Below are 14,881 nucleotides of genomic sequence, written 5' to 3' on the forward strand. Positions count from 1 at the left end.
AAAATTCTGCACCTGAGTAGGACCAAGCCCAAGCACCACCATATGCTGGGGGCCACCCAGCTGGAAAGCAGCTTGGCAGAAAAGGACCTCAGAGTCCTGGTGGACACCAAGTTGGCCAGGAGCCATCAAAGTGCCTTTGTGACAAAGAAGGCCAATGGTATCCTGGGTTGCATTAGGAGAAGTGTTGTCAGCAGGTCAAGGAAGGTGATCCTTCCCCTCTACACAGCACTTGTGAGGCCACACCTGGAGTTCTGGGTCCAGTTCTAGGTTCCTCAGTACAGGAAAGATATGGACATACTGGAGAAATTCCAGAGAAGTGCTACTGTAGTGATTAAGGGACTGGAGCATCTCTTCTACAAGGAAAGGCAGAGAGACCCAAGACTGTTCAGCCTGATGAAAAGAGGTCTCAGGGGGATCTTATCAATATGTACTAAAAGCTGAAGGGAGGGTACAAAGAGGACTGATCTAGGCTCTTTTCAGTGGTGTCCAGTTACAGGACAAGATGCAGTGAGCACAAACTGAAACACAGGAAAATCAGTTTAAACATAAGAAAAATATTCTTTAGTATACTATGTTTGCAATGTTCTAGAAAATGCATCTAGACTAACCTTCAAGTTACAGATCCTTTCAGGTTCTTCCTCCATCTCACCATATAAGTGGTCCTTATAGGCACTCAGAGATCCTCCTGAATTACTGTGGATATCCTGCCTGGAGCCTGCTTAGAAGAACACGTGTTGCTAACGGGCAGAATTATGGAAAAAAATCTGGGAGTTTTATTTTTAAGGAAATGAAAGAACTTAACTTTGGCTTATTATGCCCCCATCAAAGTGAGGAGCCTAACCAATAGCTCATTTCTCTTTCAGCTACACAGCACTACAGGCAGTTATGCAAATGATTAAAAAGCACACTGTTGCCTTTTTTGTATGCCTTGCAAGCTCAGCTGGAGTTTGTAGGTTGGCATATCTGTGAGCTGTTGATCTTGGTGAAGTCACAATGTGGTCAATATTCACTTATTCAGCTCTCCTAGGAGAGTGGTTTCTAGGTCATGTCCTGCTGTCATTGTAACGGAGAAAAACATCTGTTACTGAGGTACAACCAGCCAGAAAAATTACTTCCTTACTGCAAAATAGCAGATTAGTTGAGCCTCTTCTTTGGTAGGAAGGAAAGACTGTGCCCTCCATTGAGACCACCCTGCCTCTTAGCTTGTAACATCACCCTCTGCAGTCCCTAATCTTGTGCAAAACCACACATGCCTTTGGTGAGTTGTTCTGTCCGTTAGGCAGCAATCTGATTCAGTGGTAAGAGTCAAGCCAGACAGCAAATGAAACTCTGCAAGTTTGCTTTTCCTCAGAGAGCCTCTGGAAAACTGGAGTCGTCCCCAGTCATGTTTCTCTCACATGGAGTAAGACCTGGGGATCTGCACTTCCTTGCAACTAGTCTTGGGAAGCACTTGCTCTTCTTCCGACTTCCAACCATTACAGGTAAAGCAGGCTGTGGCTGAGCTTCCTGGACAGTGGGCAGTTTGGTTTATGTGCCACATCACTTTCCAGGTCTCCTTAATATACTTTCATATGTAGTTTGGGTCCTTGACAAAAGACTCCTCCCACTTCATGTCTGGTTGATCTCAAACACAAAACTGTCCTAAGCCCTGACCCTGGCTGATACCAAATCATGTTCCACGCACCACTTTTCGTCCTTCTGAGGACACTCCTGTTCTTTGGTTCCTGCTCCAGGGACTGAGAAGGATTCAAATTTTCTGCTACTTCAAAACTATGGGAAGGAAAGTCATTGCAGTAGTTTTCACTTCCCTCTTCTCAGGGTAAATGTGATGGGGCAAGAAAGTGCTGCTTGATGAAGAGGACACTTCTGAACCTCCACATTCGCCAAGACATTAGGTCCAGAAGCATGACAGATTTGGCTGCCCACTTATTGACATCTCTTCACCCAGAGGCAGGAACTCCCTTCACTGCATAGGAACTGCACAGTTAGGGTAGAAAAATTCTGTGCTTATAAATACAGTTGCACATTTTCATATGAAAAATCCCCTCATCCTATGTACAGACATTGCAAGACAAGTGTGAGAGGTAACTTGAAAAAACAGCCCTTTCTATATACACTAATAATATTTTCCTCAGGAATATCCAAGGTAGGAGTCAAGGGTATTCTGTGCCATTTAAATGTCTGCACTCAGCTTTGAAGGTAGCCTTCAGTGAGGTACAGACAAAAAGCCAGTGGTTTCCATAATAAATATTAAGGAAAAAAAAAATTTGTTTTATATGGTGACAGTCTCACAGAATCAGGGTGTGGTGTTAGAGAAGCAGTAGCACCTGCTGAAAAAAAAAAAAAAAATCTGTTAAGCTTTTCCTTGCTCTGCCTGTAGGATTTTCTGGAGCAAGGTAGGCTGCTTCCCTTGCCTGCCCCCTTACATTATTTCTCTCCCTTGCTACAGAGACAAGACTAGCTATAGGTATTGCCAAATTTCTATATTTGCTTACAGGTTTGGTTCTAATACTCTAAAACTCAAAAAAAACCCCAAGTGTAAGAGAGGGAAGCAGCCAGACCCTCCTCAGTTCAGATTTTCAATGGTTACAGGAGTACTCCATTTCTCAGCTTGAATAGTGGTCTATGGAAAATCACGTTTTACAGAATTTACATTTTTAATTCTCACACATAAGGTGGCTATGAGAGCTGGGACTTGGTAATGTCTGCTTTTACAGTCAGCAGATTGATTTATGCCTATTCCACTCCAGCTTCATACTTAGTGGTCTCAAAACTGGCTAAAAGCTGTAGAAACAAAGGGCTTGCCATTTTGGGGAAATTATACCCAGATCCCCTAGGAAACATGAGAAGTCTGAAACTTTCAGAAACAGCATTATTTCCTAGTTCCCTGGACAAAGCAGAGTGGTTATCAAAGGAGAAGTATGTTTTTAAATTAAATATTTGCCACATGCTGGTTTTACTATGTGTTGTTGTCTATTTGTTGTTACTTTTACTGTTTCTTTATTTTAACTTCTGAATTTCTCAGAACTTCTGAGTAAAAAAATTGTATACATTGTTAATTGTTCTTTTGTCCTGCTTTTCTATAGTAAGGAATGTGCATCAAGTGGACTTCTTACAACATCACATGCAGTTTCACTACCTTTGAACTGTAGGATAGAACTTACTTCCCTCCTACTGTCCTCTACATACCAGAACTTTTGTATATTTGATAACTTTAATGAAGAATAAGTATTGTTTTCTTTTGAAATGCAAACCAGGATCAACTGAGATTCTTGAAACGTAAGAGGCTGAAATGTTCCAGGTCAATGTTATTTGAATAAAATAATTTTTTCAGGTTCTCAGAATGACTACATTGTAATTTGTAGTTTTGGTGGCATGTGAATTCTATTTGAGACAGCTGTTAATTTCCATCTCCTTGCAAATTGCAGAAGTTATTCTATTTCAAAAAGGAAAAGATCCATAGGAACCATAGGAGTCTTAGGGAACTGCAAAAGTTTCAGGCAATATCTCTACTGGTAATGTAACCATATGTATGCAGTATTGACTGTTTTCTTATGAACTGGCGAGACAAACGTCTGGACAAACCTCAAAGATATTATTTCATCATGCAGGTACTCACAGATATACATAATTCAAACATGAGTATAACTGTTCACAAAGGCATATCTAAACTAGAAATTTGTTTTCACAGTTGAACTAGAGTATTGGTCTGAAGCTTGTATTGTTGTTATGGTTGGTGATACAGGGCTAATTCAAATTTAAATATATCAAGTCACAACAATGTCACATCAGTCAAGCTAGTTCTACTTTAAATTGCTAATGTAGACATACCAAAGATTCTACTCTGAAGAAACTGTTTGCTACTTCTTATCACTGAAATTAATTTTATTATTTTAGACTAGTTAATTTACATGTCTAAATTAGTAAGTGTTGTGTATTATGTAGATTCATTGACTAATGTTAGGGTATGGTTTACTATGCAGTGAAAAATCAGTTGTATTCTTAGTTGAGGCAGTTCAGCAGTAGTTTTGGATTTAGATGGACAGACTTAGATGCCACAATGTTGCAGGGTGAAATACAATTCCACGTTCAAGGAGATGGTGTAATGTTTTGACCAAAGATACAAATCTTGACATTCAGTTTGGTCCCACATCTTGATGTAGGATAAATATTGCTAAGCTACATTTGGAGTGTATGTCCATACACTGATCCTCTAAGTTGTGGGGAAAAAAATGTCCTTCAGTCCACATTTAGTTACAGATAGAAACACTCTTTGACATGTTTCTTTAGAACTCTCCCACTGTGCCTATAAATCAGACAAATGGTCAATTGTGCACTGATATTCATACCCGCGCTTAGCAGCATTTTCAGTGGAGAAAATCAGCACAACACTCAATTAACACGTGACATTTCTGTAATAGCAGGATTTGGGAATTTCCACTGCCTTGGCCCACTTAACCTGCTCTCAGCAGTAAGTTGTGTACAGCACAGTGTGAGTTTGAGAGTCTCTGTGTATAAAGTCACTACGAAAAGAAACACTGACTATTTTTTGGATGTCGCCACTAATTTTGTGCTCTAATCTCAGGTTTAACTATTTAAAAATAGACACAAACATTTAGGTATTGCCAGGCATTTGGAAGTCATTGCAAATACAGGTAAATACCCAGACAAAATTTGTCTAGCTAGAGCATTTCTTTTACGTCTTCATATTCAGAATGCTTTAAGATTTCTGAAGGGTACAGAATATAGCTCATTTACTCTAACTTCATTTCACTTGTTACTAGCATAACGAATTAACCCAAGTAGAAAACACAGGGGATGATCATAGAAGAGTCCTCCAGTATATACAAACTTTTTGCGAGTCTGAATATGTTTTTAAATGCATAGCAGTTTCCATGTGAATTAATAGGTAAGAAAGAAATTCAGAACATTGCAAGACATACTGGTATTAGATAACCAAAATCTCTCTGATAAACACAAGGAAAAAATCACTCCTCTCAAACTGTTTCACTTTCCAACTCCATTATAGAAATATTTTCTATACAGTTTACAGTTCTGGGGTCTATGAAACTATGAAACATGTTCCTTTTGGAGGTTTTTTTCAAACCATTACTCATAAAATGTTATCTGTTTTGAAAGCCTGGCTCAGCAAAGATGATTTAATTTACTTTAGGTAATTTTTATTCAGTTGGCACAAAACACTTGACTGAAGAACACAAATTTGAAAAACGAAATTAGCTCCTCTAAGTGTGTTTTCCTGTAGAAGAGCTGTAGTCATGTTTCCTACATACTTTGTAGGAAAAAAAGGTTAAATCATTTAAATTTGCTTTCTTCCAAGCACTGACACTTTTTTTAACAGATACTCAGTTAATTTCAGTCTCAAATATTGGCAAAAATGTCTTTAACTGTAAGATCTCAGAGATGGGTTCCTCTCTTTCTTGGTAAAAGTCAAGCCCAGTTAGCAGCTCCACATCCCGAACACGTGCAGAATGAGCCTGAACTCTTTCTTCAACCCATTCGGAAAGTGTCTTATTTTCCTGCCAAAACAAACAAGAACAATGCTCAGACACATAAAAGGCACTTTGTTGTTTGGTGGTGGTGTTAGACAGTAACTGGTGTTTGAACTGGTTTTGACATACTGAAGGCCTCCACTTGGGAAAACTTCTTTCAGGTTTTCCTAGACATCTTTACAGCCCTGCATTTAAGGATCTCATTCAGACAGAATCAAATGGATGTCCCTGCTCCCCACCTCCAAAGTAACAGAGAAACAACATTATGCTGAAATGGCAAGTATAACTTTTAACTACAAAGTGCAGTTGAGTCATGTTTTAAACACACGAGTAAGGATATTTTTAGTTACAGTATAAATTGGCTGCAGTGCTCAGGCGAGACAAACAGGTGCCTGACAACCTGAACAAAGTCTTTACAGCAGCTCAGTCTTGATTGTTGGATGGCCATAATAACTGTTACATAGACAGGGAAAACAATTGAAATGTAAGCACTAATCAATCAAAAATGTTGTTCTTCGATTCTTTTACTACAAAGGTTTTTTTGCATACTGATGGCAATTTGCTTTTCTGTTAACAATATCTGCTTCTGACACAAATGGTTCACTGAATTTACGTCACTGCAAGACACAATGAATATGAACTGAAACGTTACTTGAGGTTTGCTGCTAAGCTTCAGAAATAACAGATGTTAATTTCTGAAGTATAAAGACTAACTCTTTTTTTTTTTTTTTTTTTTTTTTTTTTTGTATATTTAGTCAGCTCTCAAATATCAAAAAGATCACTGGGCAGTTGTGGATTAGACACACCACAAATGAGAAGACACCCAGGTTGCTTCTAAGCAGCACAAGCTTGCACCTGTCTGGAGTTATGAGTTCAAAGTTATAAATAAGCTAAATAAATATCACTGCATTGCTTGAGGGCCAGTTCAAGTCTGTGCAGCTGTATTTGTGTGTTGGGAGACTGTAATACACACACTTAGCTAAGGAACCTTCAGCATGCCACAGTTTATGGAATAGAAACTCAGCTGACTCAACAATACATACTACACTCAGCTAAATTATTTCATTTGCTACAAGACATGAGATTTACACTGTTAGTGGTAGGTATAGATTTGATTTAATTCAAGTATGAATTCAACTGCGGAACCATCCATCTAAATTCCTACTGTATAATTTCTGATAAAGGTGGAACAAAGAATTGAAAGAATTCTTCTAATTACACTGAAGGGAGTAACACTCAAAGTTTTCTGATACCTCTGGTGTAAGTTTATCCTTCACCCATCCATAAAGATCTCATCACCCTGTTGGCTGTGCTTCTGTTCTCAGACCTTCTCAGGTGACAGCATTACCAAGTCCTCTTATCAAACCCTCCTTTCTTCTTCCTTGCTTTCTATCAGCTCATAAGGTTCCAGCTACCTCTTCTGGAGCTTCTTGCTCTCATATTCATTGCTTCAGCTCTCAACTCATGGGGAATGAATTAGTTAAACACTTAGACTTGTGAAGATTCTCCAGATGACTGGATCCCACTGGGAATCAGTTCACAAAGCTCATTGACACACAGGAGCATAGAACTATACTTACAGTACAGCTTTCAGTGTTGTCAGGTCGATGAGGAATGATAAAAGACAAAGCATCCAAGGAGCCTGAACAGTTCAGTGGAGTATAGGACTTGTTCTTGCAGCTAGTCAGAACCACAAAGTAATGGGTAGGGACAGGGATTTCTGTATTGTTTACATGCCTACAAAACAAACATTAATTAGGGGATTTATCTAGATCTCAAGTATTTAAACTACTGATGCCATTAGTATTTTATAGAATTTAGCTCAGCATAGGTCTTTCACTACTATATGGTTTTTATTTATTTTATAATTGAAGCAAATACCTGATAGGATAGAGAGCCTCACTTTCTATTTCATGAACAGCCAAACACACATGGATTAGTCCTTTTGCTACAGGCAGTCCCACTGAAACCAACAGGATTGCTTATATGGTCAACACTCTATTTTGCTAGAGATCTCTACATCTGGAAGAGGCAGGATAGAACACCATATTTGCCCTTCATTACATTAAGAATTTCAGCCACATGAGACTGAATTGGAGAATAGTGATGAGAAAATTATCTTCTGGTTCCTTGCCAGCAAGAAATGCCAGAATGATGACTTGTGTTATAGAAACCAGTTTAGGATACCTGATTGAAAATTACTTTTTGTCCATTTTCTGGGTATTCCATGAACATGGTCACCTTTGTGCATAAATTCATGAGGAGCTGAATGCTTTTCAAATTTGCTGTACATCTTCAGTATTCAGCAAAACACCATTACTGTAATCATTATACTGCTTTGTATGACTGACGAACGATGCTGAATAAAACATGCTTATTCCAAACTGTAGACAACATTATGTGGTCAACTGGGCATTACAGCATTCTGCTTGGAAGGAAGTTCTAGTCTCTCCTCCCTTCCACCCTCCTACTTCGTGGCAGAGCTGGTTTTCCCATTCTCAGGCCATTTTTGACAGATGTGGTAATAAGTCTAGCCTTGAATAAAACATCTCCAGTGACAGATTCAGCTGTGCAGATTTCCCAGCACTTTTCTACTACGTAAGTGTTCTTACTGTCAGAAGTCATTTTTCCTATATTTGGAACAATCTAAGTTGTTTATTCTTATTCTGTTTTTTCCTCCATCTGTCTTCATTCACTGACATAAATATTTGGTCTTTATCTTTTATATTTCTCTTTTATAGTTTTTTCTTTCTTATGTAAGTCTATTCTTACTGCTGTTTCTACACACAGACAAATTTTTAAATGTTTTGTTATGCTACCAGAGCTCACTAAATTGTACCTAGAAATTGTCTGACCTTCAAGTGACCTGTGTAAGCCATAGGTATGCAAAGGTACCAATCAGGAACATTACATTTTACATTCTCAGTTACATGATTTGGTAAAGGCAAACACAGAAATCTGATCTTTGATAAAACACATCTGTTTGAGACAACAGGGAGAAATAACAAACAGGTGAGTGAGCACAACATGAAAGTGAGAAAATTATGCTTAAGCACATCTTCTGCATATTTAGATGTCATATATTCTCCGAGTATTTCTGTTGCAGAAGCCCAAAAATCTATGCATATGCTTGGGAAACAAACTATCTGTATATGTGCATGTGTACATATGTACACACATAACTGCAAAGCTTTTTTTCTACTGGAACTTCAACTTCTACAGTATCGTATCTGTTTTCAAGAGTACTTGCTGTTGTATGCGTAACGGTGGATATAAAGGGAATAAATACTCCATTCTCCTTGATATTTGCTGCTTGCTCTTGTTGAATAGAAGTTTGTGTACAAATACAGTGGGAAATAATCTAGAGTTTGACTTCTGGCTTTTCCATGTACTTACTGCTTAATTTCATGAAGAGTATCAAAATGGCCATCATAATTGTAATCAAACGCTGGTCCACTGATGACATTTACTCCATTCCTTTCTCTAGCATACTCCTGAAGAAGCACATTATGGAAATAGTCCCATATGTCTGTCATTAAAAGAAAATATAAGCATATTTAACAAATCAGAAGTAATTTCACCATTAAAGAAAAAGAACATGCTTCCTTTTTTGCTATAGATGAATAATAAAAAGTTCCTAACTAAACTGCCTCTGAAATCAACTCTTTGTTACACAAAATTTGGATTTCATGAGAAGGTAGATGCTCTCACTCACCATTGAAAGAGGCATGGTAAATGCTATTATAGCTCTGCAAGGCCCATTGCACTACTGGAGATAATGCATTTGATCTGAACACAAAGCTACAATTCTAGAGCTGAGAGGTCATTCATTTCAGGCCTATCTGCTAGCGCCTGCGACTGTGCCAATTAGTAGGAACTGAGATAATGGCTTTGTGAAAGGAATATTTACCATCTGAGAGTTAGTCTAACTCTACAGAACTCATCTCAAATATCACTAAACAATTTGGCTTAGTTCACGTATGTTATTTGAGAAAATACAATCTGTAAAATATAAGCTAGTGAGACTATTCAAATATTTACAGCTATCATGGGTGAAAAAAAACAACAGATGAGATTTGAGGTGTTGAGGGCAGCCCCTATTGATTTACCTCTTGTTTATGGTCTTCTTTTAAGTTTAAATCTCTTGTAGAGTTTTCCTTGAAAAATTGGATTTTTCATAATGTCTTTGATTTACTTGGAAGATTGAAGTCACTTAGGTTTTCTGCATCTCTGTTTTTTATGACATGAGTGAATGTACAAATGAGGTTTGAATGTATTAGAAAGGTAGCCACATTGCTGCTTTTCCTTCAGCTTTTTCCTTACACAATTCCTCTTTCTATCCTTTGCCTAAGAAAATGACCCTAGGCCCAAGAGCAAAACAGGATGATATGCAGTTGTAGAAAATTTCTTATTGGTGATTACAAACAAATGTGAGTCAGGCTGGATGGAAATAGTTAATGTAGCTTACTGCACTTGTATAATAGAAGCATTTTTCTAAAATAAATATTCCAAGATTAATATTGTCCGGTTTGAGTTTCTGCTTGATGAAACAGGTACTCTATCAGGGCATTGTTTACAAACTTTGTCCTGTCTTCTCTTGAGACCATGTAAAAGGAAAGAAAAAGTGCCATTTTGATTCACCTTGAACATTTCCCCAAGGGGATATTTTCATGTGAGTTTGATAGCTAGCATTTCATGTCTGGACAGCACACAAGAGATGAAGAGAACATTCAAAAGTGAACAGGTACAGCTAAGCAGAGTGTAGACAGGACTATACACAGAAAAAAAAAAATTACTTAAATAAGTGTGCTATAAAATTTAAACTATCTGCTTTTAAAAAGTTTTTAAAACATTTGCACAAGATCTGGATAGACTGCAAGTCATGCATTAATGGTTTTAACCTTGTCATAACTTTATCAAATGAAGAACCATAATTACAGAAAATCAGTCAAAATTAATCAAAACTTTGCAACCTACCTCTGAAAGCTCTATACATGGGAACAATATTGCTGATGAGTAAGGCATCATACTGTTCAAGAGCAGATGAATTGAAGTCTATATAAAAGAACAAAGCATAAATTAGTGAAATACTATACAAAGACAACTTTACTTCATATGTCACTATAAATTGCAGGTACATGTAATTTAACTACATTTTATATTTGAGCATGAGTGATCCTACTGCAAACATATCTCCAAATTTGTTTGTACAATCTATTCAATAAAGTAATAATAAAATTTGACAATAGGAAATTAATATTTATATAGAGGAAGAGGGACAGCCCTTCACTCCAACCCTTTACATCTTTCAAACCAGTTTTCACCACATTCAAGTTGTTCCATTTTTAAAAGAAAAACTTAAATGTTCTAAACTGAAAATATTTAGATACAAGTAGCAGTTGCCCTGCTTTTGGTCAGTTTGCAAACACTGGAATCCTTTTTCTGGCCAACATGCTGATCTGAATAAGTTTGTTTTGGTGTTTGGGTATATGTTTAAACATAAACCCACATCCAGCTGATTAAGACTTTCTAAGCTCTAGCTATAAAAAGAACCATGCTCACTGGGAGGATAGAGGAAACTGCGGATGAAGGTCAGCCCTTCTGGGTAGTTGGAACAATTTTGGCTCCAAGCAGCAGGGATTCTAACATCAGCCCGCAGACAGTCTGAAACAGTGGGAGGAAGAGGAGATGTGTCTTCCTGTGAAAAGAAGGGGAAAAAAAAAGTATTACACCCACGGCTGTGGCTAACCTGATGCTTTGTATGGTTTTAACTTTCTAGAATGGACTTCATTGAATCTTCTCCTATTTTCATAGTGAATCAGGTCAAAGCAAGTAATGGACATTGATGTTTTCTCCCTAGTGTTTTTCCTCTACTTCTGTTTTTAGATAATTCAGGGAAATCCTTATGCAGCATGTAAAATTGTTGCAGCAAATAAGGTTATACCTTAGGCAAAAAGTGGTGACAAGTTTGGCTCATTCGTCACTTTTACATATTTCTGGAAACACAAACTTGATGTCACATCCTCCTGGAAAGCAGCTGGTATATAAAGATGATGCTACCTCCACAATAATGTCTGTGCTGATGAAGTATTAAAGCTAAATAAATTCATAGTAAATTCAGTACATTTTAATGGTTAGGTTCAGTAACTTCACTCAGACATGTTAACTTGCACACTAGCTAAGATCTGGCCAAAAGTGATTCTGATGAGTATAATTGTTTCTACAACCTTTACTTTTTTTTTTTTTTTTTTTTTTTTAATATAAACTTTTCTATAATCTTTGTCAAAATTTTACATTAGCATTAACTAAAACATCAGAATATGATTTTCTGTGCTTAACTGTGTTTTCTTTTTCATACTCATTTACATGTAATTTATTTTAATTTGTAAAAATGGAACATATTTATTTGCTTTATACTCCTATAAATGGTAGTTAAACATCTGAATTGATTTTCAGTACATTATTTTGATCGGTTAAAACCACGCAGAAATAAAAAAGTGGAATGTTCTTCTTGTGCCTCTTTGTACCCCTTGATTTAATTTCTTTACTTTTATGAGAATTCCTTTGGATGCCTATATTATGGTCAGGTTGTATATTAATGGAAAATATATATACCACATGGAATTAAATATAAAAGACAGAAGACTGCCTTTGCCACCTGAGCAGATAAACTGTCATTGTCAAGCAAATGTAAATCCCAATACAAAACTGACATCCAGTTTGAGTAATTTGTCCTCTCTAGTGTCCAAATCAATAAGGCAGGGTTAATGGATCAGGGTCACTGAAGAAACCAATATTTTAAATTTAATAATTGAGCTGTGAAATTCTACAATGGCTTCAACTTCCTTATGGTCTCTGAAGCGAAACCTGAATCAAAGTAATAAATGTCTGGCTAAACATGCCAAGGACTGTTATGAAGACAGCTTCATTCTTCTTACTAAATATAGTGGTCACCCCTAGTGTTATCCAAATACAGCAGGAAAGCTACTTTTGACCTATAACATGAATCTGGGTTCAGATTCTAGCATTCATGTTTTCTCCAACTTTAAGTAATGAGGATACCACTCAACTCTCTTCTCATTATTTCATATTTCTTGAAGCTAACTATATGAGCTATGAGCTTTAATCCAAGTGACAAGATAGGAGGACGGTGGTTTAGAGATGTCTTCTGTCACATACGTAATACATCATATGACCTGTATAACACCCATACATTTAGGAAAGGAAGGCTTCTCATGACTATTTCCACTGGATATCACAGGAGAAAATTCTCCAACTGAAGAAATGAGAATTCATAATGAACTTACATACTCTCAAAATACTAAAAAAGCAACTACTCAAGAATATTTCAGCTTGTTTTTTCAAGGATCTACAAGTCAGCAAGTAAACAATATCAAAAGCTGTTGAGAGATGTGAATGGTTATGCCCGTGTCACCTTTTAGTACAATGAGATCAACAGTTCATCCAACCCCAGGTTGCAAGTCATAGTGCTAATGCTCTGTGAACTAATATACTCACCCTGATACAATCTCTCTTCAGATTTTTTCCTCAAAATAGAGGAATAAGCTGTTTTAAACAGGTTGTCTAACAATAAGCCATTGAAAGTGCTCATTTATTAAGAAATGGGATCTTGGCAGTGATAGCCACCACCTCAAAACTTCAGAATCAGAAAAAAATATTAATCAACAATTCAACAGCTTTAGTCCTTTGGATCCTTGTCTTTCAGGTCAAAGGACTATAATGTCTTCTGAAGAAAACAGTTACAACTAAAAAATTGCTTTGTCTATCACATCATGCATTACCTTTTCTGATGTAGTTCATTGTCTTTTGATGAGCTAGTAATTAATGTCAAGAAGTATGAGTTATTTGCTTTACATGACACACTTTAAACATCAGCTGTGGTCTGACATTTCAACTTCAGCCACCTCCAGGAAACTTCTTTTCAGTAGTCAAGGAGAAAAAATACTAAACCACAAAAACCAAAACTCCCATAATCACTGAGCTTTAGTTCCAAAAGTCCCAGTGATTTATACAAGTCTCATTGCTGTTTTCATCCCATTGCAGGATAGATTAGATTGTTATATACTTTAATATATTTTTATAGTAAACATCAGTGATTCTACATAGCAAAGCTATTTCAATTCCTTAGCTGTCTGCAGGCAGGTGGAGGGACTATCTTTTAGGAAATCTGCTTTCTTCCCCAGCAGATGAGTAAGAAATCTCAAGAAAATAAATGTCCTCCAGTATTAAATTTGCCTTTGACTGAGAATACTAAGTAACCAAAACTCTATCTGGCATCATTTATTTAAGATCTGTAACTACATACTATTTGTAATATCCCTGATTCTGATATCACATGCAGGGGCAATAATACTGTGCAGGATTGATCATCCAACCCAGTTTCCAAACTTCCAAATCACACAAAACCAGCAAGACTCCAGTGTGCATCATCTATTTTACTGTTTAATCCCTTCTTTATATCTACCTAATGTCAAAAAATGTCCCATGTTACAAATTGTGTAAATCACTGCAGAGGCTTTATCCACAACATAAATAACCTAGGATGTAATAAAAATTCTGTAGAAATTGCAGTTTTCTTTCGTTCTCAAGTATTGTAGCCAAAGCTTAAAGTCAAAGGCATAGCTCTATCCCTCTGTCCTTCCACTGCTGTTACCGTTTATAAAGCTTTTTATCTTAATTAGTACTAGTTGTAATCAAAAATCATGATGTCAGCCTACTGTGTAAGGTAAGTATTGATTTATCTTACACAGTGAGTGAGCTCTTACACCTACAGCCTTTCACTGTTGTGTCTCTGAGAGTATTACCGAGGAAATCTATTCTTTCCTGTTCTTTCTACAGAAAACATACATCATTGTATTACAGTCTGCTATGAACTATATCCTCCAATACTTCAGTCTCAGTCATTCACTGCTTCCCGCAGTGTTGCATCAACCACTATAAGAAACTCCCACAAATATGTATTTCTGTTGATCTGGATGTTATATCGGGCAAAAGCTTTCTTTGTATACTTCTCTTCCAACTGAGAATTTGGTTTTCAACACAAGAAAATGTTAAAAAAGTTATTTGAGGGGGTTTTTTTGAGCTTTTTGCTGCTGGTGCTGAAATATTAAAAAGACTCCAGTTCCAGTGGGACTTTTTAACATTTTTAAACCAAAATCAGAAAAAAATCTGCCCACAATTAACTGATTTTCACTAGGGTAATGCACTTTCATAGTAAGATGTAAGAGCAGATCTTCAAATATGATGAGGTAAACCCAGACTTTGTTAAAATGGACATTTGTTTCACTAGACTTTAAGCCATCTTAGAGTTGGATTTGTGATTCTTCAGCCAGATTGTGAAAAATCAGTAG

At 36.8% G+C, this 14,881-nt stretch overlaps 1 protein-coding gene across 1 annotated transcript in view; it reads right to left on the minus strand.

Moving 5' to 3' along the window:
- Positions 1-3,632: 3,632 nt before the first annotated feature.
- ENPP3 (ectonucleotide pyrophosphatase/phosphodiesterase 3) overlaps positions 3,633-14,881 on the minus strand; it is a 43,121-nt gene continuing 31,872 nt past the window's right edge. Inside the window, exons 21-25 of the mRNA XM_009964327.3 lie at positions 11,073-11,208; positions 10,488-10,565; positions 8,907-9,039; positions 7,091-7,247; positions 3,633-5,537 (exon numbers count right to left, since the gene is read on the minus strand). Of these exons, the coding sequence (XP_009962629.3) occupies positions 5,364-5,537; positions 7,091-7,247; positions 8,907-9,039; positions 10,488-10,565; positions 11,073-11,208 (678 nt within the window). The 3' untranslated portion in view covers positions 3,633-5,363. The remainder of the gene's footprint in view (positions 5,538-7,090; positions 7,248-8,906; positions 9,040-10,487; positions 10,566-11,072; positions 11,209-14,881) is intronic.

This window comes from Tyto alba, unplaced genomic scaffold, assembly GCF_018691265.1.
Source record: "Tyto alba isolate M040663 unplaced genomic scaffold, T.alba_DEE_v4.0 Super-Scaffold_22, whole genome shotgun sequence".
Classification (NCBI taxonomy): domain Eukaryota; kingdom Metazoa; phylum Chordata; class Aves; order Strigiformes; family Tytonidae; genus Tyto; species Tyto alba.